The 26,266-nt window shown below is 36.0% G+C and overlaps 1 protein-coding gene across 4 annotated transcripts; it reads right to left on the bottom strand.

Moving 5' to 3' along the window:
* Positions 1–425: 425 nt before the first annotated feature.
* On the bottom strand, positions 426–25,632 carry casp2 (caspase 2, apoptosis-related cysteine peptidase). Of its 4 annotated transcripts, none has more exons than XM_077208658.1 (11): positions 25,065–25,632; positions 22,950–23,111; positions 16,380–16,529; positions 13,108–13,183; positions 10,099–10,190; positions 9,795–9,974; positions 9,589–9,717; positions 8,485–8,575; positions 7,187–7,381; positions 6,951–7,060; positions 426–3,056 (listed from the first exon to the last, which is right to left on the bottom strand). In XM_077208658.1, exons 2-11 carry the CDS (start codon positions 23,100–23,102, stop codon positions 2,922–2,924), a joined length of 1,311 nt encoding a protein of 436 aa, XP_077064773.1. In that variant the 5' UTR covers positions 23,103–23,111; positions 25,065–25,632; the 3' UTR covers positions 426–2,921. The 4 variants fall into 4 exon arrangements, with proteins under 4 accessions (XP_077064773.1, XP_077064782.1, XP_077064790.1 ...); XM_077208667.1 differs by having other exon boundaries at positions 7,193–7,381; XM_077208675.1 differs by lacking the exon at positions 16,380–16,529.
* Positions 25,633–26,266: the final 634 nt, after the last annotated feature.

The following is a 26,266-nucleotide window of genomic DNA, read 5'->3' as shown; positions in this document are numbered from 1 at the left end:
ATAAAAATGCATCACCACGGAAGCCGAGGACAACTCTGAAAAACAGAGAGGGAGAGGGAGTGCGAGACATCTAATACTAAACAAGTCAATACTTAAATACAGATCATAACATACAACATGGCTATGACACTTACCAACAATACACAGTGTTACTCAAACACACAAAAACAGATACATTTATCCATGCAAATGACAAGTGTTGGGGGTTACACATTACAAGTAATTAGAGCTACATAATCAGATTTCTTTTTCAAGTAATGAGTAATGCATTAATTCAACTTTTATGAAAGATTTTGATACACTTCAAATGTTGACTACTGTAGTTACTTTTTTAGGGAGTAACACAATATTGTAAGGCATTACTTTTAAAAGTAACTTTCCCCAACACTGCAAATGACAATAAAACGAAACACAAATCAAGGGTCTTTGGAACAGTTTTTTTTTTCCTTTTATTGTATGGCAGTTTATGCATTACAAAAATACAAAAATTACAGTTTCCCTATAGTTGATTTAAGCACCCTTCATAGCTGGTTAGTACACATAACAAAGGCAGTGAATAATCCATTAATATCAAGTTTACTAGGCACTCATCTGGCACAGTAAGGCTGGGGGGGGGGGGGCTAAACTGGATTTTATAGTATGTACCACGTGGGTTTTAACACTTTCATAGGGGAACTTTTTTAAACATGTTACCACAACAAGAACCTGTAAGGCTTAGTGTCACAATGCTGTTACAAACATGTTCTGAACACACAATCAAAACTAGGTGAACAAAGCCTGAGAAAAACATGGATTATCTATAAATACAGTTTAAAATGAACCCAACTTTCTTTTCATTTTAAACAGATTTTGGAGAACATGCATGTGCTGGCGTTGTCTCAATAGAATGTCTACAGCAATAAACAAATATTGCTATACCATTTCTAAATAAAAACATTTTCTATTTCCATTTGTTTTTTCATTAAAAAATAAACGACTTCAGAAAATGACTTCTAGTATTTCATCAAATAACCAGTAATTTGCTTAAATACTTGAATTTTTTTTTTTTTAAATCATGGCACCATTTCCATTATGAAAGTAATCATTTATAAATTATGTCTCTGCACCAGTGCCTCATTTTTAAATTTAGAATGTTAATATTTGTTTAAAATGTACATCATTACCCATATAATTATCCCAGTTCAAAGAAGCTCAGTTAAAATATCAAGATAAAAAAAAAGTAACAGTTGATTGAAAGCAATATTAGCATGAACAGTGTAAATCTACATTGAACATTTTGGCTGCTAAAACAGTAATATAAAATAAAACACAGTAAAAAAATCATGTTGGGTGATAACTTATGCTAAAGGTGACGAGTGTGAAATGTAGAAGAGGGCTAGAGGGATGCCATGGCAGTGTCAAAAGGTCAAAGGTCATGACCTTAAACCTAATGGTCATGCCTATTAGGTAAGGAAGACGCATACACTTAAAACGGCACACTTAATTTACAATCTGCTTTCCCAGGAGGAATAATGTTGTGTGTGCAGAACAGGAAGACTGTCTAAACACTGGAACCTCTATATGACACAAGGTCTGCTGATGAAGAGTAAAAGCTCTCTACTGCCATCTGCAGGTTTTTTTGTTGTTGCATACTTTCAATCTTCATAAATGTGCATTCATTGGCACACAAAATATTTAAAGCAAAAAGGAATGTGCAAGAGTGAGGGGCATATGCAAAAACTGTGGCATATAGACAGGCATAATGACACAAAACGTTATGAGAATATTATACACATTTCATTTAGGCAATACCCCGCATGACGGCCCTTAGAAAAACGAACAGAAACACCATTTGGAATGCAACTTCAATCTGGAAGCTTTGGAATTACAGAAATATCTGTAGAATGATCAAGTGTATTGATATGCATCATATTAATGGTTTGCCCATTAACTATTAAAGCCAAACAAAAGGTGAAATGGTGTAACTTAAAAGAAGAAGCCCCATTAAAAGGTAAAAAAAAGAAAGAAAAAAGCTGCCATGGTGCATACAGCATAACTGTAACTGATGTTGATACAATGTATGTAAAGTTGCATTAAGGAAACCCAAGATAAGAGTAGATCTACTCTGCTCAAATCCACTGAGTGAAATGTAAGTAGGAGTAAAGTATGGTACTGGCACAATGTTAGAATGCATGTTTATGCATGCAACTGTGTGTGATGTGGAGGGTGTGTCATTAAGCTGCTCTGAATGACCAATGAAAAGTTCATAGTTTGGCTTTAAAAAGGCTTCACAATTACAAAACATACAGAACAAAAACTACTGAGGGGGGGGAAACTGTACAAAGAAAAAAATAATAGAAAAAAATAAATACGAGTAAAAAAAAAGGATTAAAAAACAGTTGCCTTTGTTTAAAAAATAAAATAAAAAAAGATTTATACAGCTTTTGAATAAAAAAACATTGGAATTTAAAAAACTATTTTACTTTCTGTATTATTTTTAACCCTAAAGTTTCTCTATCATGAACACAAATGGATATTTTTTCACATATATGAACAAATGTCATCTTCACTCTTTCCTAACTAAATTCATTTATTTAGGGGGGAAAAAAAGAAAAAGGCAAAGAAAAGAAAGAATATATGGAGAATGAATGCTTAATATTTTAAGTGCACACTCGAAGACAAAGTTCTTATGATAAAAAAAAAAAAATTAACTCTAAAAGCTGATCTTAGCAAATCAATATGCTAAATAATGTACAAATGTATAGCGCTGAGGAATGTGAAATAGATGACACATGGAAGAAGTAGATTTACATGTTTGTATACTGAGCTTACAGCGGGTGATGGATGAACACAAACGTGTAGCTCCCTCTACTGCATCAAAATCAGTTCTAAGGGCAGTGTGTTATGTGTGTGCTTTGGGCATGGGGAGTGTGTGCATGTGTCTAGTTGTTGGGGTAGTACTTGGGGAAGAGGTAGAGGTCTTTACAGAGGGAGCTGGTGAACTCGGACATCTCTTTACAGCGATGATGGGCTGAACCGGGTGCGTATCCCTCTCTGCTTTTAATTCGACCGTTCACCTATAGAGAACAGAGAGAACAAAATACTTTTTTAGTAAGTAAAATCCCTTTTAGCATAATTCCAAAAGTCCACTTTAATGTTGTGGTATACATGTATTTTTGCTATGAAATCTTTACTTATTATTTATATTGTTAGTAATATTTCAAGATCACCACTTATTGATGTGAAGCAACTGAGGATTACTTAATTATCCATGCATTGCATTTTTACAAAAATTCTATTAAAATGTGAGTATCTAATATGATACATCAGGCTTTTGAGGAAGGTATATTTGTACATATTTCAATTATAATTGTACTGCATTGCATTATACGTTTTGCACCCACTATAAAAACTACATCATTCTTTGATCATAAAAATAAGCATTTAAATATAATATCAGTTAGACATATAATTGGGAGATGTCAAGAATCAACTGATATTTATATCAAGTAGTCTGCTATCCTGTTATAAAGATCTCATCGATTTACATTACAAGCTATCAGAAGTCCATATTGCTTTTTGTAAGGGATGCACCGATATCACTTTTCCGATACCGATACTTTTTATTTATATATATATATATATATATATATATATATATATATTGTTAGAGAAACCAAAAGAATATGAATCATATTCTTTGCTTTTGCAATCATATTAGTTTGTTTAGCAAATGCATATTCCCTTAGGTTATTTTCATGCTTAATAAAGCATGTTGAAATGTATTTTATGAGCTTCTGTTACTTTTTACTGTTCATTATTTGCACAATCATATTTTATCTTTCATTTAATATCACAGTGCATATTTAGAGCTGCTCCAGCATGGCTCAGTGCTGAGGATTGGATCAGTGGTACAAATGTTTATACACCAGTAAAATCACAATTCTCCATTCGAATTTTGATACTACAGTAAAACTACTAGCGTAATTAATGTAAATTTAAAACATTATTAAAGACAAGTACACAGTCAGTAATAAAATAAGAGCAAATGATCAAATTACAAATAGTACAAATAAATACAATAGAACAAAGAAAGGCTACAAATGAAATAAACTGTTTTGGGGGGTTTTCAGGCAGATCTAACAGTAGTTTTCAAGTACATAAATTTGAATGAAGTAATCAAATGTGAAATAACACTGCATATTCATTACTGTATAAATTAAATGTAGATGGATCTTTATAAAGTTACAAAAGTTAGTCAGTCAAGAGCAGTAAGTGATTTCTTTGTCCTTTGTTTGATCAACTTTGAAACACAGCAGCAGGTTTAGGCTGCTGTCCTTTTAAGACCGAATGCATGGATCCAATATGAATATACTGTTAAACATGCGTTTTATTTCTCAACTGTCTTCTACATCCACTTGAGATATAACCCACTATGGACCCTCGCCAAGACAGGCGTTTCATACATAATTTTGTGTGAATTCGTCCGTTCAAGCACAAGACGTGTAAGAGAATATAATTCAGTATTTGCGCGCAGTCTGAGGCAGATTTCAGAGTGCTTGTTTCTGATATTTGTGTTCATGAAACTTCTTGACCTGCAAACGTCCTGTAATAATGTATGGAACCACTCGTTATACATAAATAAGGTAACAGTTCATGTTTTACTTACATACAATTTAGTTTTAATCCAAATGACTCATGTGTGCTGAGTGAACAATCAGCAATTAAGAACATGCAACAGAAGTGCTCTCTCTCTCTCTTTACCATCAGATAACATTAACATTACGTGTCTTGTTTTACTTTCTTTGCCACTGACATCCAAACCGAACTACAAACTTTCCACTGATGTCCGGAGGATGAGCTTGACAAGCTCACGCATTTGTGCCGCTGTGCGCTCAATCCACTGCGTGTTTCCTGTTATCAGCTCACGCACCACAGCTATATAGACGTTATTATATTGTGTTTAATATTCCACCAAGTAGATACATTTACTTCATAGACAGCCTTGTCTTTTACACATTATACTCTCTGTTGTCTGTGTTTCTTTGTCAAAAGCACTGTGTTGTACACAAATATAAAAAAAAAAATACAGATAGGCCTATAATTTAATACAGTTCTTAGCATAAGTAAACACACACATGCTAAAGTTGACTAAAAAGAGGAATAAAAAAAACATCTTTTGGAAATTGATCTTAATGCCTTAACTAAAAAAATGATGAAAAATCCAACCTTTATGGACACAAATTTTCTTTGTGAAATGTATCGTAAATAAATAAATGTTCTACCTTAAAATACAGGGGGCATAAGTCAGGACACCCCTTAAATTCCCATAGAGGCAGGCAGATTTTAATTTTTAAAGGCCAGTTGTTTCATGGATCCAGGATACTATGCATCCTGATAAAGTTCCCTTGGCCTTTGGAATTAAAATAGCCCCACATTATCACATACCCTTCACCATACCTAGAGATTGGCATGGGGTATTGCATCTCTCAATGCAAATCAAACCAGCTATTAGGCTAACTGAAATAAAACCATGCCAATCTCTAGGCATGGTGAAGGATGTGATGATGTGGGGCTATTTTAATTCCAACGGCTGCATAATATCCTGGATCCATAAAATAACTGGCTTTTAAAAATAAAAACCTGCTTTCCTCTATGGCAATTTAACATAGGGGTGTCCTGACTTATGCCCCCTGTATTTTAAGGAAGAACATTTATTTATTTACGATACATTATTCATTCACAAAGAAAATTGGTGTCATTAAATGTTGGATTTTCCCTTCATATTTTAGTTAAGGCATTAAGATCAATTTCCAAAAGATGATTTTTTTTTATCCTCTTTTTAGTCAACTTTAGCATGGGTGTGTTAATGCTAATCACTTTATATAGTTAGTGGTTCTCATCTATGGCTTTAATATTTCACAATTAATTTTATGGAATTATGTAATTATAAATAAAACCATTTTTTAGTGTGAACATGCATTCCTTCTGCAGAAGCCTGAATGTTTTGTTAAAGTATTTGACTTGCTGTAGCCACATTATAATAGACAGTTTAATATAGTATCTACTGACCTACATTACCCTGCATTGTGAAGAGCCAGTGTCAAAGTCCAGCAGACTTCTGAATGGTAAGTCCCAGTTTTCATAATGCATTTCAGAATGGTAGGTGTCACTTTATAATGGTTTGAGGCACTTTCTCTCAAACTATTTTACAATTATATAAAATAACAGATTGGTAAATGTCAATTTGTAAATGGCACATACCCCTGCTGGTTGGTGCCACTTTAATTAGAACATTTTACTTTTTTAGTTGTGACCACCAAAAATATATTTCTTTACAATTCCAAATGACACAGATGAACTGTCAATCCTATTCAAATAGAAAAAAAATGTGCTGAGTTATCAAAACAACTGTGTATTTACAATATGTATTTAAATACACTGTACAAATAATAAAATTATTATTAAAAGTCATTCTGCCGTTAAGTGTGTATGTTACACAATTTACATAATGCTCCGGCAGACAGCAGCATGTGTCACTAGGTTATATTGGAGGTGCTACAACAAACAGAGACATGCTCCCCAACAATGTCAGTGGCACATGACACAATCCATCGGCACGTTACAAGATTTAGAGGCACATGCCACTATCCACTGGAACATGCCAATGACAACCGGATGTGCCAATGGCTTAAGTGCGTAAGATGCCATGCTACTTAATGTTAATACCGCCTCTGGAAAAGCCTGATGCATTTTTTTTTTTAAAGGTTCAATAAACTGTTCCATTTATATTTCATGTCATGCTTTACAGGATGTTGCATGTAGTGAATACAGTTTTATGAAAGTTTGTCTCTAAAATATGATTTGTAATGGATATAAGATGAATTTAATATTAATCTGTAAGGTATAAAACGTAAAATGTTTGGAAACCATAAATGGTCAAAAATCTGTCTACTCAAAAAAGGTTTTACCTGCACAAGCATGTCTGACAGGTGTGTGTTATTGGCTCTCTGTCTGAAGGCTGTGTTCAGCTCCTGAATAAACCAGGACCCTTTCTTGGTGTTTCTCATCGCAGCAGTGCCTGAAGCACAAAACACACACAAAACGCAACACGTCAGCAATCTGCTCAGCCTCTAAATGTGACATGATGAATGAAAATAAAATCACTTAATGTGTGATTAAGGAATATACAACAATGTGTACACACTGAAACCTTTGAGGGTGGCGAAGCCACAGATCATATCAGATCTCTGGGGTAGTTTGACTCTCAGACTCTCCCTTTCTTTCTCCATCCTCACTTTGTTGTCTCTCTCCTCCTCTCTCCCAGCATCCCTCTGTTCACAGCCTGGAGATTGAGTCCGCTCTTGGCCATCCAACTGGTCCACGCCGTTGTCCATCTCCTCTGAAATATAAAAGAAGGTTTGTTTGCTTGCTTGTTAACAATTTAACACCATGCCAGCTTCCATCACTATTTAGGGCCTGTGCACCGATGATGAGAGGACCCTATTAGAATTGCTCTGAAATTTAGATTTCATGGCCAAGTTAAAATACAATAAACACAACACTGACTCTCAGATCTATTCAAATGTTTCAGCTGAATAAACAAATTCAATTCTGGCATGAGGAATGTAATGGTAGCTCTTAAACTCACAACCGAAACAACCAATTAATATGCAGATTTATGTTTTAATTAAGGGCATACTAAATGTGCAGATTAAATTTTTCAAGTATTGTATTATCCAGTGAATGTGTCATCACTTATATCTGAGAAATACTGCTATATATTGCTCAATACAAACTGAATTAAAAAAAAATAATACATAACCAGTCAAAACCATGACTATTCAGTCCATCTCATCCATTTCTTTTTGGGTTTTAATTCTTATAATTTGGTTTTGTAAAAATATGAATTCATACATTGTTCAAATTTGTATACAAAATTAATTATTGTAAGCATTGAAACCTTTAGATCAAAATATTTTTAAAGAAATTAGAAAAAGTCAGTCCATTGTTATTTTACTATTATTTATTATATAATACTATAGTATTTCTTCGTGTATATATATTACATTTCATTGTAACTTTAGTTTAGGTAATTTTGTCCTATGTTTGTAATTTTGATTATTATTTTCTATCTTTCAATTTATATTTAAAAAATGTTTTATTTCAGTTCTAGTTTTAGAAATTGTAGTACTTCAACTTATGTTTAATTTTTAAGAGTAAGGTTTTCATCTAATATTTAGACTATTTTATTTCAGCTTCATTTCAATTAATGCGCATGCGTCGTGGCGCTCTTGTGAAGTCACGTCAGAGGCACACACGGAAGAAAATAAATAGTTGAATAAAGTCGTTTTTTTTGCGCACAAAAAGTATTCCTGTCGCTTGATAAACTTAAGGTTGAGCCACTTGGACAATTTTAATGATGTTTTTACTAACTTTCTGGGCCGGTAGATGCAATTACCTATTTCATCAAAAATATCTGGTTAAACAACTGATAACTCTCACCTCCTCGACATGCCTGAATGAAGAACATCTTTGGCTTATTCTGGAGCATAGGGCAGCGGGCATTATCAAAAACCTCAAACACCCAGTCCAACTGAAAGACAGAGACATTGAAGAGTTGAATCTCTGTCTGTGGTTTAAAACTCTGAAATCTAAAGGAATTAGGGATGCTCATTTTGGTTAATTTTCCCGACCGACAACCGCCACTCGTTTCCGAGTATTAACCGTTAACTGATAAGATTATCATATTGAATTGGCATTAAATAAAAATAATTTTTTTTTTATTTTGGCAGTGACAAGAGAAAAACAGAATAAAAGAATATAAATAAAAAACATAAAATAGCCCTACACTAAATATATATTTTTTTAAATTAAATAATTCACAAATTAAGATGACAAAAAGAAAACACTGAATCCATTTGAAGCTTTGAAAAAACGCAATTTTTTTCCCATTAGACTAAGTTTTTTCGTCAAATAAAAATAGCACGCCTACCTCAATCCACACCTTGTCTAGTTTATTTTTTATTTTTTAAGTAACATGTCTACATGATGTGGGGTTAGTCTGGAGCGCAGCCTGTTGACCGGTAGACCCTCTCCGATGGCACAGATATCCCAGGAATACAGAGATAACGACTCGCTAGAGTGGCCAGCTTCGGGAAGCGCCTTTCATTTGCTCGTGGACGTTTGCTTCGCAAGTAATATTGTATTGTACTTGTACTACTGATGTATTTTAATACCGCATAGCATATTTTGTAAGTAACTTTGTCGCCCTTTCTGACAAAATGGTCCCACACAGTACTTCTTTTCGCTCGCTTCATTTTGCTTGCTCAGCAAAATATGTCTGTAGGCACGTGTGGTTGCGTGTGTCGACGCGCCCCGTGAGTTAACAAATATAGGCTATATAGTTTTTTTTTTTAACCATGCAGCAAACTAAAAAATATATATATATATAAAAAAACCTTAAAAATAAAAAAACCTTTTAACTTTTAAACCGTTTAACTGATAGTATTAATCGGTTACAATTTTTACTTTCGGTTAACAGTTAAATGGTCAATATAAGCATCCCTAAAAGGAATACTAAACATTAGGTAATAAAATCAGGTGTACCTCCACTAGCTGTCCGTCTGTCCCGTAAATAGATCCCTCAACACCATGAGACAGTAAACACACAACAGCGCAGTCATACTCTGCATGATCCCGCCGCTGGGCAAACTGTTCTAGGCAGCCGCGCATTGCCTGAAAAACACACACGAATCAAAAAATTATGAATTTGCTTTGCAGGGCAGTCTGACTCTGCAGCGTGTATAACACACCTCTGCTGTTAGGTCTTTGTGCAGGCTGACTGTGAAATCCATCTCTGTGAAAAGCCTCCTCAGTGTCTCCTCATCCACCTCTCCACCCCTCCGGATGTCCAAATCAGTGTTTGCTGAATCAAACCTCACATTACTCAGCACCAGGGCCAATCCTCGCGGGCAGGAGCGCATTGGGTAAGCCTAAAAGGAAAGACATTTGCATAGAGGATCACACTGAGCTAAAATAGCGTAAATATATATGCAAATAAAGTGGGTATTTGTGTGTGAGTGTGCATTGCAAGGAAGAGAGTTTGTGTGCTTATACCTGTGATCTGTGGGACTGGTAAAATTCCGGTGTGCAGGGAAGTACCGCTGTGGTCACGGGACAGTCAGCATCTAAACGCATCTCCATGGACTCTAAAACATACAAAAAATATATATTTTGCATACTTTCTTATATAACAAGTTAGTTTCTGGTCCTCTAATCTGATTGGCTGAGGGGTGTTCCAAGAGCACTAAAATGTATTATAAAATAGTTATTGTTAACTAAAACTAGGGCTGGATGATTAATCGAAAAATAATCGAAACCGAAATTCAGAGCCTATAACCGACGTAATTTTACCATGTCGGTTATTTCGTTTTTTTAATCCTATTAATATTTCCGCCCACTGTGTGTTAATGTACTTTCCCCTTAAAACATATTACCGCGTGTGTAGTCACGTAACTCCGCCCCGTCCAGTCTGCGACATTGAAGCAACATGAGCCCCTTTCACACAGCGCGTTGATCCCGGGAAATTGCCAGAACAAACACCTTCTGTGTGAACGCAAACACGACCCGGGATTGATGCGAGGTTGGGGACATAGTAACATTGCCGTGTTCAGTCCCGGAACGCGCGCTGTGTGAACAAAAGCCGTAATGAATGCCGTGTCGTAATGATGGCGCTAAGCCTGGATCGTTCGCCAGCGTGAAACGGTTCGTAATGCGCTAGTTTATGATCGGTTTCTCGAGAGAAATCAGAGCTCATAAGCAAACTATAGACGCCGCTGGGACATGTCACGTATCTTTGCGGGTTGTGTGTGTCTGTGTGAACGCACTCTGTTGATTCCGGAAAATCACTGGCAGTGTGCATGAACCAAAGTCAAACGAACCCGGGTCAAATTTATCCGTGTATTTTCCGGAATCTCTGTGTGAAAGGGAACTCAAACACTGAGTCAACTCAGCAACAGGAGCCGCTTGTACCAAAGAAACACGCGAAAAAAGAGAGAGCCTGACAAACGCCCAGCAACAAGTGCCTCCACTCCACAAAGCAGGTTTCGATAACTCAAGCATTTACAAATGCTACACAATATGAAAAGGATTAGTTTTTTTAGTTTTATACAAGTTATATTTTACTTTTAAGATGGCAATATTTACAATAATTTATTTTGTTTACAAAAATAACTATTTTCTACATTTTTAGGAAACTTTCTTTTTACATTAAAACTTAATTACTTTTTTATAAGACGTTTTTATTTCAAGCATTGTATGCTTTGTTTGATTCAATTGTTTGAAATATTTAATAATTAAGCATTAAAATGCGTTTCCTTATTTTAGAATCACAAAGATAGGATTATGCATACTTTCATTAAAAAAAATAACAACCGTGAACACTTTTACAGTACTTTAAGCCTTGCCAGTGACACATGAGAAAGAATTTTTTTTGAATAATCGTAATCGAGATAACTTGTTCGATAAATCGCGATTATGATTTTAGCCAAAATCGTCCAGCCCTAACTAAAACCATAAATTATTTGCTGTAATATAAATATTAGATGGAAAAACTTAAAATTAAAAAATTATTTTTAAACTACTTAATTTTAACCATTTTATAAAAGTAAAATAAAACTGCAGAAATTATAAAAAGAATAAAAGCATGTAACAAAATGACAAACTTAAACTAAAATTAAAGGTACACTAGGCAACTTTTTGATACAAAAAAAATAACAAAATGTTATTTAATGAGAGAGTTTAAAAAAATCCATCTTCCAAACCTTTAGTCTTTACTTTACCCAAACACACTAAAGTAATGATTTATATTTTAGAACTGTCAGGACAGATTTTCACAAACATTGCATAGGTACAACATTTGTCTGTGCCACATCATAAATGTACACAAAGAAAAGTAGCTATGGCTGTCGCTACAAAGAGAAGAAAACAATGGGATGCTTGTGGGCGAGTGAAACTCCCCAATTACCCGCGGCTCTGTTCTCGACACTCTAGCCCTGATTCACTTGAGGATTTTGATCGCCGACAGCTGTTGAACGAGCTCTTTGGGGTTCTTGCGGAACGGTTTGCTTACGTTCTCTGACTGAAAATATAACTGCATTGGAACTGTCACGGAGAAAGTGCTAAAGCTCCACAGGTCGTATTTTTGGTGGAAAATATGTAGAAATGATAATTCTTTCTAAATGTGCTGTAAACATACTGTCCTGTGACTAATAAACAGAAACAGACACGACTGAATGTTATCTTTTTTTGTGAAATAATGTTAAATACCACTTTATTTCAGTGTGACTAATGTGCAATCTTGACATAAATGAACTATGATCAATGTATCATTATTGTAAAACTGTGGGTTTTACACTAAGCAAATGGTCTTTACACGGTTTGCTTTTCTGTGCATTTTCTTTTTTGCATAGTAAAATAAAACCTGTAGCTGCAGTTTGCCTTTTTATGCCAAATAATTCTGTCAGATCAATACCTTAACCAAGTTCGAGTTTTGTTCTTCCTTCCTATTTAACATAATTTCCTCATATTTTGCTGGTTTAACTGAACTTGTAGGGTCATTAAAAGTCAGTGCCCAGACATTTTCGCTCGCTAATTGAGGTAGTAGTTTAACCATGATAACGTTAGCGTTTATGCCCATTTTGTTTGTAGCAGCGCTGGGACCAGTCTACGTCACGACCCAGAATGCAATGGGTAAAAACAACAATGGCGACTCACAGGTAAATACTTTATTTTAAAATATCTCGCTACAACGAAAACATCGGGTGTGTTATTATATCACGTTTGTTGCGCAAATGGTATCGCTAACCCAATAAGTTGTCAAACTAGCCGGAGAGCCTTTTAAAATGAAAAATACAAAAATAAAAGTTAATTCAAACTATCATTAAATACTATAATAGTATATAAATATTACTAAAAGAACACTGATTTAACAGCACTGACACTTTCGCTGTTTGTGAACTCTATTTATCAGTGATTGTGTGCGCATTACATAAATTCTGCCATGACATTAGCATAGTTTTATATTGTGCACAAACATAAATAAAGGCACACTTTGTGTGTGCTCACCATAAGTCCTGGCTCTTTTTGCAGGTATCACACATTCCTGAGTTGGGAGAGATAGTGGAGGCTCTGAAAAGCTTTTCTGTAAAGATAAACACACACACACACACAGACACACACAAAAAAATCACTCTTCTACATTAGCTACAGGCTTTATGTGTGAATACTCAGTGTATTACTCACTATTCCAGGTGAAAGGAGAGTTTGTACTTGTCTGTTTGATTTTTGTGAAAGAATCACAGCAGTTTGGGTGTGGTAAACTGGTGAACAATATAGACGTTGCTGCACAGTAACTTCCCCTTTAGTCCTACTCTCTCTCCCTTTTATTCTACTGACCCAGCTCTGACCTCTGTGGGTGGCTCGATTTCTATACGTCTCATGGTCATAAGATTTATACCACAACTCTTCCTGTCACTTATTATCTGGGAAGATTTTGTATTTTGGATAAGTAATTTTTGTTAAATAGTTTATTTTATTATGTATAGTTTATTTATTAAAACTGCCAATGTAAACAAAACAAATATGCTTAAATCTCTTGTCATTAAGTGCAGATTATCAAGTAAATAACTTCTTTAGAGGACAAACTTTTAGAATAACGATGCACAAAGTTTCTTTCTCTGAATATAGCACTTATGTTATCCTTGCCTCCCTGTTTCTTATCAGATGTGCTGTCATCACTAGGGCTGCCCCCTAATAGTCGAGTAATCATTAGTCGACTATAAGAGGCTAAGTCGACCAAAAATGTTATTAGTCAATTAGCCGAAGAAATGCAAGTGGCGAGTGCGCTCTTGCTGACTATCAAGTTAACTGTCAACGAATGGCTTTTCTGAGTTGTGACATTGTTTTCAAGCTGTTTTATTGACAACACTGATTGAGCCATTACATTAGAGACATGATACGGATTTCTGTAAATTGTACTGTATCTTTCGACCTATTTTTTGATGTTTGTTCATGTGTATTTCATTCTGTGTAACGTAGTAAAGAGGAAGGAATTGGATCGCGTTCACTCACGCTCCGCTTGAGCTCAGGCACTACAGTGATCTAAAATTTTGTGGCGATTGCATAAAGTAATCAAAAGTTAAAGGATTTGGAACAGTATTAATTTCTTTAACGAAAACTATGACGGAAAATGTTCGTTGACGACCTCTTTTAGCCTGACTAAGACAAGACGACACCCACATCATTAAACGATAACTGACTACACAGACAAGTAAGCTGGAGTTCAGCGATCTTCATTTGATATTTTCTACTTAAATTGAAGTGTCATTCAGTCGGTCTGTGTTCTGTCACGAGCCGCTTGCGCTGTTTGTGTGACTAAATCTGTGATCAAAATGCAGGCTGATATCCAAAAGTGTTTTTAATGTTGATCATATTATACGAGCAAGAATCCAATGTTTCCCGAATATCCACACGATTTCAATTTTGACATTGATTCTATACAACAGTTCAACAAACAAAAGGGTAACATTAAGTGATGTACTACATTTAAAACAGTATTGTCACTAGGCTTATTGCTCTATTTTGCAACGAAACGCCACAGCAGAACTGCAGCACACAGCGGTGGTGAATTATGAACGAATCTGTGGCTTTGAATGAAGCGTGAGATTCAATGATCCGTTCATTAATACAGCCATTTGCTACGGAATGAATTAATGACTCGATGACTCACTCAAAGACAGTGACTTACCGCCACCTACCGGCGATTTTAATATAATATTTAAAAGTATCACTTAGTTTTTACCATCATTGCATATTTATTGAACATTGTTTATTTTTTTAAAGCATTATTTCTTTTATAAAAGGTATTTATAAAGGTAAAAAATTTACTGGAAAAATCGATTTAAGGGGGCAAATATTGTCCCTTAATTGAAAAGGTGTGACTGCAGTCTAAGTGGAAGAGAGCCTAACAGCGCTCTAAAAAAAATTGGAGAACCACTGAACTAAGGAAGAGGGGTGTGTAGAATTGCACAAGTGCCACTGCTAAAGAGTGCAATGTCAATACAGCCTGGTACTTCGATTTAAATTTCTCATAAGCTTAATTGAACTGGCCTAGAGAGAAAAATTATAATGACATTTTTGTCTAAAAACTACATATAAAATAGCTACCAAAATTAATGTCGGTAACTGCAGTTTGACTAAAAGTTGACAAAAAATGCAATGACTGTCAACTAAAGCTATGAAAGACAAAATTACTAAAATGTGACTAAGACCAGTAAGCATTTTCGTCTGAAGATGACTAAGACTTAATCAAAAATGGCTGCCAAAATTAACACTAATTTGGATCAGTATACAAGGCTCTATGTACGCCTGTGTGGGTTCGTGTGTGACAACTCCATGAGGAATATCTTTAGATCTGAGTGATGAATTATGCTGAGTTTGTGCTCTTTTTAATCGTGAGTCTGCTGTAAATAACGTTGTGCCATTTTCTACGATCTGTGCGTGCTTCATGAACTTATAAGCGAAAACCAAACGCGAGTGCTTCATCAGTATATGCTTGGCTACATGCGTCTGTGGGATTTTTTGTGTTAGAACTCCATGAGGAATATCTTTAGATCTGATTGATGGATTATGTTGAGTGTGGACTCATTTTAATCGCAAGCATCTGCTGTAAATAACGATGTTCCATTTTTCACGATCGATGTATGTTTCCTCAAGATACGAGCAAAAAGGCCAAGTCAAAGCTTCCTTGCTTGGCTATCTGCGTCTGTGGGATTTTCTGTGGAACTCCATGAGGAATTAGTTTCCACAATCGGAGCATGTCTCATGAAGTTACAAACGAAATTGTGTCATAAATTCAGCATCCGTATATGATTTACATATGGGTCTTGAGGGGTTTCAATTTTAGTATAAAGCCTGAAACAATTATCCTTGTTGTATTCTACTCATTGAGACCTTTCAAATGACATATGACACACGACTATCTGAGCAGTTTGATGTATTTGACATATTGTAGCACAACATTTTTTTTCATAAAATTATTTCATCAAAATTCTATTTATCAGCAATAACTCAACACTACTTAGGAGTTAATCAAATTGGCTACATTCACTGAATTAGTAATTTGATCATGAATTTCTTTTCGCAGGGGGGTGTAGCGCCGACAGTACACTTCAGGTTTAATATACATGTTCGATTAGCTTAAATGAGCGAATAATGGTCGACTAGAAAAATCTTTAGTCGAGGGCAGCCCTATTGAACCCTGCAACCATTATGTTCTTATAGAAACCTGTCAAGTCAGTCTAACTGGATGTGATCCTGAAGTGGAGGAACCAACTCACGTCTTTCTCAGTGAAGTCCATAAGCAGTCTGCAGAGGTGCTGTTGCTCTGTCGCAGTAAGAGCAGCACAGAAGCTGCTAAATGCCAGAGGGCCACGTTTGGGCAAAAGAAACAACAAATGGCGGCTCTTGCCCTGGGACGTCGATTTAGCCTGAAAGATTCAAATCATGCCAAGGTTAAAAGTAATCAAAGCATTATTTTGGATTTTGCCAATACCGATAACCAAGTTGGGCCAGTACCTGATTAATGAACAAATAGCTTCTTTTTTTTTACTGATACTGAATCAAAATATAAGTGCTGAATCTAATGCAAAAATAAAGAGCATTGACTGAACCATGACAATGTGTTGAACTTTTGAAATAAAATATAGAAATATTAATATATTAACTAAAGTAAATTAATCCAAAATGAATAATAAAAAAAAAACATTTATATGTGGATGTGACTTCCGAAACTTTGCAGTCTCTGTGTGGCCGTTGTTCCTCTTAGCAGCATATGTAAAGTGTGGAAAGAGGGACCCTTTGTAATCCTTAAAAAGCTGTCACTCATCTCTAGGGCTAGGTCTGGTTCAAATTGATAAAAATATAGATGAATCTGTATTAAAGTTACAAAAGCTATTCAGTCAAGATCAGTGAGTGATTTTTCTTTTTTGACAAATTTACAGGTTTATTTTAGGCTGCTGTCACTTTAAGACCTAATGCACAAATAAATAAACTGTCACACATGCGTTTTCTTTCTCAACTGTTTATGTTCACTTAAGACATGACCTACTGTGTTTATGGGGATATTTTTACAGAATTTTGTGTGTATTTCTCTGTTTACAAAAGAGAACTCAATTAAGTTTTCGCTTCTTCTTTAGCTTGAATTAGGGCTGGGCGATAAAACGATAACGATAATTATCGTTAAAACGATATCAAGAGTTCGATTAATGTTCAATCATGTTTTTGCGCCAAAAGAGGAACGAAACTGATTTGAACCGCGCGCCACACGGACCATTCATCTGCTCTGCTCAAAGTCCAAACGGCAGCGCAGCGCAAGCTCACTAGAGCGTTTACTCTGATCGGGCTCGGTCACGAGATCCAGTGAGAAGCTCTTGAATTCAGCGAACACGACAAATGTCTCAGTGATTTAAACCAGTTTAAAGCACTGACAAACAGGAGAAACACTGTGCGCAACAATACATTCAGAAGGCTTCTCCGTCAGCAAATTCACATCATTTACCATGGATTTACTGTAAGGTTGGCCTAGTATTATTAACTGCACCATGAAATGTGGGATATTATACATATTGAATTGTATTATATTATTAATGTAGACAATGTATTAAAGGACTAATAGAATATAATTACAGTATTTAATTATATATTTAGGCTACTGTTTTTCATACAAATACCATAGAAACCATAAAGTTACATTTTCCCATGATAGTGAGGTGCTATAGGCTATGCCTGGTTTTATCTGTGGTTATCATGATCTAAATGCATGATACTGGATGACCAATGGTTCATTTTAATAAAACTCAAACATTACATTTTACAAAAAAAATAAAAATTTAACAGATGGTTAGGGCTGGACCCGGATATTCGAATATTCGTTCGGTGAGTTGGTATTCGATTTTCAATTTTTGGATTCGAATATTCGGGGGAATTATAATTTTTTTCCACGCACCTGGCATCCCCCTCGAAACGGTTCTCATGTGCGCTTGAAAATGTTTACACTATAAAATCTGCCAAAATACAATACTCTTTTTTACAATTATCTTAGCTTAGCCATTTTTATTAGGATGGACAGTTGAAGGAACCCAACCTTGTTATATATTTGCTTATTCTTAGCCTACTAAAGTGTTCCCTGCATCTGGAGTATTCTCGGTCTAAAGCGCACAACTGCAGCTTGTATTTTGGGTCAAGCTGCGTTGCTTTGACATTGTGGAAAACAGAATAACAGAAACAAAATGTATTAGCCTTTTTACTCGTTATTTAGGGCTGTGCTGGTAAACTTGACAACGCACCACCGCGGCTGAGTAGCACCGGCGGTGGTCGGCAAAAACTAATTTTTTTTTGTATGTGAATGCTGTTTAACTGTTTTACATGAATATTATGACACGGGTGAAGCACAAAGCATTGTTTACAAAATAAACAATAGGTTAACAATTACATGTTAACAATTAAATGTTACATCGCAGCCATGGAAACATTTGGATTCATGACGAATGAGAGAGTTGTGCGTGAGCATTAAAATGTAAGCTTTGTCGGCTTTGTATTCTGGTTTGCGATCTGGTCTCCCGATTATCAGTAGGCTATTTAACAATATTCAATTAGTTATTCCACTGGACATGGAATCTCTTGTTTCTTTTCCCAAATCTTCACTCACGTATCACCCATTTTTGCAGAGGATTATAAATGTTTCTTCCTTTGTTTCGCTTTTAATTAGGCCTATATTATATATCGCATTCTTCACTGTGGTAGCCTAAAGTAGAAAAAAACACTGTAGGACAGGTAGCCTAACTTTTTACTTGCATGTCAAATTCTTTTTAACACAGCTTGTACTTGTTATTAGACTTGGTTAGGCACGTCACATTTATTTGTAAAGCGCGTTTCACACTAGGGGTGGGGTAAAAAATCGATTCTTAGATGCATCGCGATGCGGACGTGGACGATTCTGAATCGATTCACAAATGTCAAAAAAAAATACGATTTTTAGATATATATTTATAATAACGGAATATTGACAGAAGCGCAAAAGATGGAACTCTGAAGCGCGGAAGTGCAGTGCCCGGACCATCTGTGGCATGTGCACATAACAGAGACGCGCTGGCTGAGTGCGAAATCCAAACACCCTCCTTGTTAAAAGCTGACGTGTGGAAATATTTTGGCTTCTATGAAGTTGTAGGGGGAAAGGAGCTGGACAAGAGCCACACTAGTTGTAAACTTTGTAGAATAAAACTAAAATATTTTGGAAACACGACAAATATGAGAAGCCATATGACACGTTTCCACCCAGAGGAGGAAAAACACTCGGCTGTGCCGGTCGTTGTTATATTATTAATTTACTACAAGTATGCTGCTAGTTCAGGCACACATTTATTTTTCCTGTTGGTTCTTTGCAATGTTAATAAAATATATTGTACGTTAATTCTTTATGGGTCATTACTTTGTACTTTTAAAGCAAAGTATTTATATTCACACACACACACACAAAAATTCAGATAATCGATAATCGCTTTAGCATTGAATCGCAGCCCTCTGAATCGTAATCGAATCGAATCGTGAGGTGCCTAGAGATTCCCACCCCTATTTCACACACACGTGTGATTTTAGTTTCGATTTCTCTGGCAGCGCAAAATCAAACATAGCCTAAATCAGAGTTTCCGCTAGAAAAAAATGGTGTCGGTCAAAGTGACCGGCAGAGGTTTCATTTTACGGACATTTTGATGATATGCCGGTCAAATATCGCCTCTTAATTAGTCAAGTAGAGGAAAACTGGAGGCAGTCTCTGTAACTTAAAAAATGACATAATCAGGCCGTATAGAATGCAACAAGTTATTATTAGTTTAACTTTCAAATAGACGTAAAAAAAACATGAACGTCCGATTGGCGTCAATCAACGCCAATTGTTTTTTACTATGGTTTCACACACATTCACTTTTTGAAAAATTGAGGTAAGGCTGTACCTAATACAAATAAATGAAACATATCCAGTTGACCAGCAGATCATTCATTTAGTTCGCTATTAAATAAGAGATCTAGCACTAAAATCTGTTGTTTTTGATATCAAGCTGAGCGCTCGTGTCCGCTGCTATCAGTTGCATGGACGACGCGCTGTGCGGGTTGCGCAATCTTCACTCGAATCTATCGCCGTTGCGGAGACTCTCTATTCATTCCGGTGAAATCACAAAATAAAATGCACACAAACGTGTCCCTGCTTGATATAGACTGTAACCACTGAGGAACATAGGCTATTCAGTTTTGATGAGAGAGAAAAAAAACTGTACGAGTGCGCGAATTAGAACCACTGATAGAACCACTGATCTATAGGCTATAATAAGATGTTCCTGATTCACCATCGTCTGGCCTCTGAAAAAAAGCTTTTAAGGCTAGTCTGCCAGGGCCTGGCCATATTTGAAACGTCTCCCTCAATCGTTCGTTGTTTAAGTCTATATTACAGCCGTTTTAGGCGTACGCTTTATTTGAAATGCAGCATGCAATGTTTCATAACTTTCAAACGGTAGAGCCTGTTCCTTTATATTTATAACATAGCCAAAGATCGGTGTATTTTTGCTTTATACATTTTAGGCGTATTCTCAAATTCAGATTATGTTAGGGGGGCGGGATTATTAGGCAATTTTAATCGGACAATTTGACCGGAGAGATTTAATTTTGTCGGACATTTCATTTTTTTACCGGCCAATGTCCGGTAATTACCGGACAACGGAAACCCTGGCCTAAATGTCTTGACACTGAAGAAGATAAAATTCAATCTTTTACAACAAGTAGAAAACATGAAGATATTAGAAAAGAGATGGTCTCTTTCCTGCTCGTGTCCCACATCCCTGATCCGTCTCAAAGCGCAGATCGTTAGGCTTAGGCTATATCATGTGTCTTTGTGTGAAAATATAAAACAAATTTTAAAAAAAATAACTTTATTATATTATTTAAGTAACCATTATTTACTGATATTTATTTCAATGCTTTACAGGGATTAGTGTATTGTTTCATTGAAGGAAGTGCTCAAATAAACACGCATGTCTGTTATGAAATGGATTTTTGAGCCTTTTTCTATTAAGATATTTATTTTGTTAAGGAAAAATTACAAATGTTTGAATGTTCTACCTGAGATTTGTGAAATGTTCTGACAATAAAGAGTAGTTTAAAACCACAATTAATGCTCTGGTTTCAACAACTTTCACTTAGGAGCAAAAATCTGCCTTTAAACTTGAAAGAAATAAAAATTTGACATTTATCATGATAATTATCGATATCGACTGATATAAAACAATTATTGTGATAATTGTTTTTGGCCATATCGCCCAGCCCTAGCTTGAATGGTTTAAAATTACATTTAAATGTGCACACAGGAATCGATAAGTGGAATCGAAATTTTCACTTTATAACAAGTATTCGATTCCAGAATTGGAAACGATTTGCGATTCCCAACCCTATTGAAGAGATCAAAGAGCATGTCTACGATTGGCTGTACTCCTCAATGCTACAAAACAATTTCTAAATACAAACATTTGATTGCAAATTTTGTAAAAATAAAAATATGTATTACAGTGAAGATAAAAAAAATGAACTGAAATCAGATGCGTACCTGATTTGCATGATATATCACTCATATCACCTTGCAACTTAGCTGGCTACCAAATGCATAAACGTGCATATAAATAAAAAACTATATATATAAATATAGTATAGTAATAGTATATAAACTAATGCATATAGACCGTAATTATAATGAAATTTAAACATTTGTTTCGGGTTTGCGTGTATTAGAGGTCTGCACGGGCTTTAAACTGAAGCCGAACCCGGCCCGTACCCGTGATCATTTAACCCGACCCGACAATTACATTTACATATTAAGCCCGAAACCGACCCGAACCCGAGGTACATTCTGTTTCTCACAGCAAATACCATTTTTGCAATATGCGAGGTTTCAGCGCCGTCCTCCTCTGATTGAAAGTTAGTCCAGCTGCACTGAATTTCCTCTAGCTGCTGCTGCTACTTGCAAGGATGCTGAGGAGGATACTACGGGCCAGTTTTGGGCCGAGGGGCACGTTCACCCACTCCTCAAACTCTGCCACTATCTATATATATCATTATCATTATATTTGAGAGAGAGAGCCTGTGTGTCTGACTGTGTGTATGCACATATTGCACATCTGCGCATTTACTTTCTCTCTCTCGCGTGATGGTCACCACAACACAGCAAGCAGGCAAAGCACACGGCACGCAAACTATATATAGCCTATTTAGTTTTTCTTAGTTAAACCCGAACCCGACCCGAACCCGAGGCTGTTCATTAAACATTAACCCGAACCCGACCTGAAACCCGCACATTTTTCGGGACCCGTCGGGCTTGGGTCGGGTAGCAGACCTCTAGCGTGTATTTTTGTCCCATTGTTCTAATCACTTGAGGTACTAATGTTAACCCTCTCAGCCCTGTCAGCAAACAAAGTCTCTTATCTACTAATGCAACATATAGTTTTTTAAATTATGCCAGCGTGCTCTGTAGTTTACTGTATACATTAGGACTGCAGGATAATGGTTAAACTGATAATCGCAATTGTTTTTATTAAAAGGGTGAATATACACACTTTACTTAAAAGGCGTGTAGGTGGCACAACTTTATTTAATCAACGAATATGACATGATAATACAAAACATGGTTTTGGTGAGCGCTTTGCAATCTCTAATTCGCATTAGATGTTCTAAGTGACAATTTGTTTGCACACAAGACAAACTACAGCTTAAAATACAGCATACCATTTTGAATTTAAGTTGCAACAACATTCTCTGTTTACAACATATTTGCAGTGATTTCATGTGGATTTAAAATGAAGCTTTACACTTACCATTATGCTCTCTGCCATGTTTTCTGTGAGGATTCCGTCTTGTTGCAGACACTGGATCAGAAGATCATCCACCACTAAATCCTGCAGCATCGTGACTGAGTTCTTTCTGAGTGCTAGTCTCTCCCATTCTTTCATGCCACAATCTCCCAGCATGATGAACCGCTAAATAAAAAAAATGAAAAATAACAGACATAAGTTACAAAACATTCATTGTAACAAAGTTTATATAAAACTAACTTAGGTTTTCGTTTATCGTAAAACAATAACAGCTATAAATAAATCTACACATATAAATATCAAATTACACACACATATACATATATATATACAGGTCCTTCTCAAAAAATTAGCATATTGTGTCTTTTATTGTTTTAATAGTGATGATTTTGGCATACAGCTCATGAAAACCCAAAAAAATCTAAAATAATTAGCATATCATGCAAAGGGTCTCTAAACGAGCTATTAACCTAATCATCTGAATCAACTAATTAACTCTAAACACCTGCAAAAGATTCCTGAGGCTTTTAAAAACTCCCAGCCAGTTTCATTACTCAAAACCGCCATCATGGGTAAGACTGCCGACCTGACTGCTGTCCAGAAGGCCATCATTGACACCCTCAAGCAAGAGGGTAAGACACAGAAAGAAATTTCTGAACAAATAGGCTGTTCCCAGAGTGCTGTATCAAGGCACCTCAGTGGGAAGTCTGTGGGAAGGAAAAAGTGTGGCAAAAAACACTGCACAACGAGAAGAGGTGACCGGACCCTGAGGAAGATTGTGGAGAAGGACCGATTCCAGACCTTGGGGACCTGCGGAAGCAGTGGACTGAGTCTGGAGTAGAAACATCCAGAGCCACCGTGCACAGGCGTGTGCAGGAAATGGGCTACAGGTGCCGCATTCCCCAGGTCAAGCCACTTTTGAACCAGAAACAGCGGCAGAAGCGCCTGACCTGGGCTACAGAGAAGCAGCACTGGACTGTTGCTCAGTGGTCCAAAGTACTTTTTTCAGATGAAAGCAAATTTTGCATGTCATTCGGAAATCAAGGTGCCAGAGTCTGGAGGAAGACTGGGGAGAAGGAAATGCCTGAAGTCCAGTGTCAAGTACCCACAGTCAGTGATGGTCTGGGGTGCTATGTCAGCTGCTGGTGTTGGTCTACTGTGTTTTATCAAGGGCAGGGTCAATGCAGCTAGCTATCAGGAGATTTTGGAGCACTTCATGCTTCCATCTGTGGAAAAGCTTTATGGAGATGATGATTTCATTTTTCAGCACGACCTGGCACCTGCTCACAGTGCCAAAACCACTGGTAAATGGTTTACTGACCATGGTATTACTGTGCTCAATTGGCCTGCCAACTCTCCTGACCTGAACCCCATAGAGAATCGGTGGGATATTGTGAAGAGAAAGTTGAGAGACGCAAGACCCATCGAAGCATCTTGGGCCTCCATAACACCTCATCAGGCTGATTGCCTCCATGCCTGGCAGCATTGAAGCAGTCATTTCTGCAAAAGGATTCCCGACCAATTATTGAGTGAATAACTGAACATAATTATTTGAAGGTTGACTTTTTTTGTATTAAAACACTTCTTTTATTGGTCGGATGAAATATGCTAATTTTATGAGACAGGAATTTTGGGTTTTCATGAGCTGTATGCCAAAATCATCATTATTAAAACAATAAAAGACCTAAAATATTTCAGTTGGTGTGCAATGAATCTAAAATATATGAAAGTTAAATTTTTATCATTACATTATGGAAAATAATTAACTATCACAATATGCTAATTCTTTGAGAAGGACCTATATATGATAAAAAAATATATAATGTAATAATAAAATTATATAAAAAAAATAAGCAAGTGGTAATGTATTATTATAGATATTCCTTTAGTATTGACAATGACAAAGTCAAAAATATAATTTAAAATATATATATATTTTCTTTATATATATATATATATACACATTGGGTTGAAAGCGACCTTCCATGCTATGCTAACCCGAATCACATACTCGCACACACAAACAGGTAAGGAGTGTCAAGTGATCTACATGCCTTCACACAGCGTTCTGCTAGTGTCTGCTAAGTTACAATGCCTACAAGCCGAGGATCACTTTACCTGTTGTGTTACAGCCCTCGTCGTGTGAAGATGAGAGTAAAAGACACTACACGAATGATGTATGAAGGATGATGTTGATTTGAAGTAAATCCAGAATGATGAATGTCAGCTCGCGCTGCGACTAGCTTAGCATGCTAATCAAAACAAAAATCACAACTGTCAATATAAAACACTTCTGACACTAACAAAAGCATAAATGCAGAACAGCTGCTAACTGCAGCTCAAATCGTTTTTTTACTCTTTCCGGTGCTGTTTATCAAGTTGGCGACCGATAAAATATTAAACTGAGTTAACAACGAGCTACACAATAACGTTACTATTAACAGTTAACGTTAGCTGTCAGGTGCTAGCGCTTCATGCGAGCTTTGTTTTTCTAGACGCAGAATTCGTCCTTTTAAATTTCATTTTCTCTTTGTTTTTCGTCGTCGTTCACGAGGCAACACGCGGAACGACAGAGTTTGTGCTGAAAAACGGACGAGAGTTTTTAAAATATAACTGACAGTACGCCGATTCTCTCTGTACAAACTTCCGCGGGTACTGAGCGAGGCAGCCAATCGGCATTGTGTGTGAAGATGATTGACGCGAGCAGCAGCCTATTACAGCACCGTCCGCCCACTAAAGGGGCTGATATTGATGTTTAATCCACTTATTTGAAATTTAAAACTTGTGTAATACCCATAGACTGTAAAAAAATGGTAATACCAGTACCACACAGACCATTGCCACCGTTTCCATGCATGGTTTAAAATGAACATTAAGGACCAGCACAAGACCTATTTCTGTTCATTGAGCAGTTTTTATTATTTCAAGTTTCCATGTTTCCCAGACTCTTTCAGTACAAATGCAATAAATCCCAGATTAGTCACAGTGGAACTACAATTGCCTATTAAATTGGACTCTATTAAACCCACAACCACGAACTTGTTAATTACCCACATTCTGTCCTCGAAGTAAACAACTTCCTCCTGACGGTTATAAAACTTGCAATTCTTATTTTTTTCTGTTTGATTTTTAAAACCTATATAAACACTTATAAAAACACTAATATGCATTTATTTAGATTAGTTTTACTCTGTGAGAGCTTGTTTCTCAAAGAGTCACATCTTGTGATCATTGTCATTGATTTATGATGAGGGTTTTTTGGCACCAAACAAAAGTAAATATATATATATATATATATATATATATATATATATATATAT

Source organism: Siphateles boraxobius, unplaced genomic scaffold (assembly GCF_051911475.1).
Source record: "Siphateles boraxobius isolate OS27281-9 unplaced genomic scaffold, OSU_SipBor_1 12, whole genome shotgun sequence".
NCBI classification, from domain to species: Eukaryota; Metazoa; Chordata; class Actinopteri; order Cypriniformes; family Leuciscidae; genus Siphateles; species Siphateles boraxobius.
This window is presented reverse-complemented; position numbering and strand designations above follow the sequence as displayed.

Bases quoted from the DNA above. Each gene is read 5' to 3' on its own strand.
- casp2 (XM_077208658.1), bottom strand. From the start codon at position 23,102: ATGCTGGGAGATTGTGGCATGAAAGAATGGGAGAGACTAGCACTCAGA. The intron at 7,382-8,484 runs GTGAGAGTTATC...TTTATATTTCAG, and splicing joins CATTCAGGCATGTCGAGGAG to AGGAGATGGACAACGGCGTG. The intron at 3,057-6,950 runs GTAAAACCTTTT...TGTTCTCTATAG, and splicing joins TGTCAGACATGCTTGTGCAG to GTGAACGGTCGAATTAAAAG.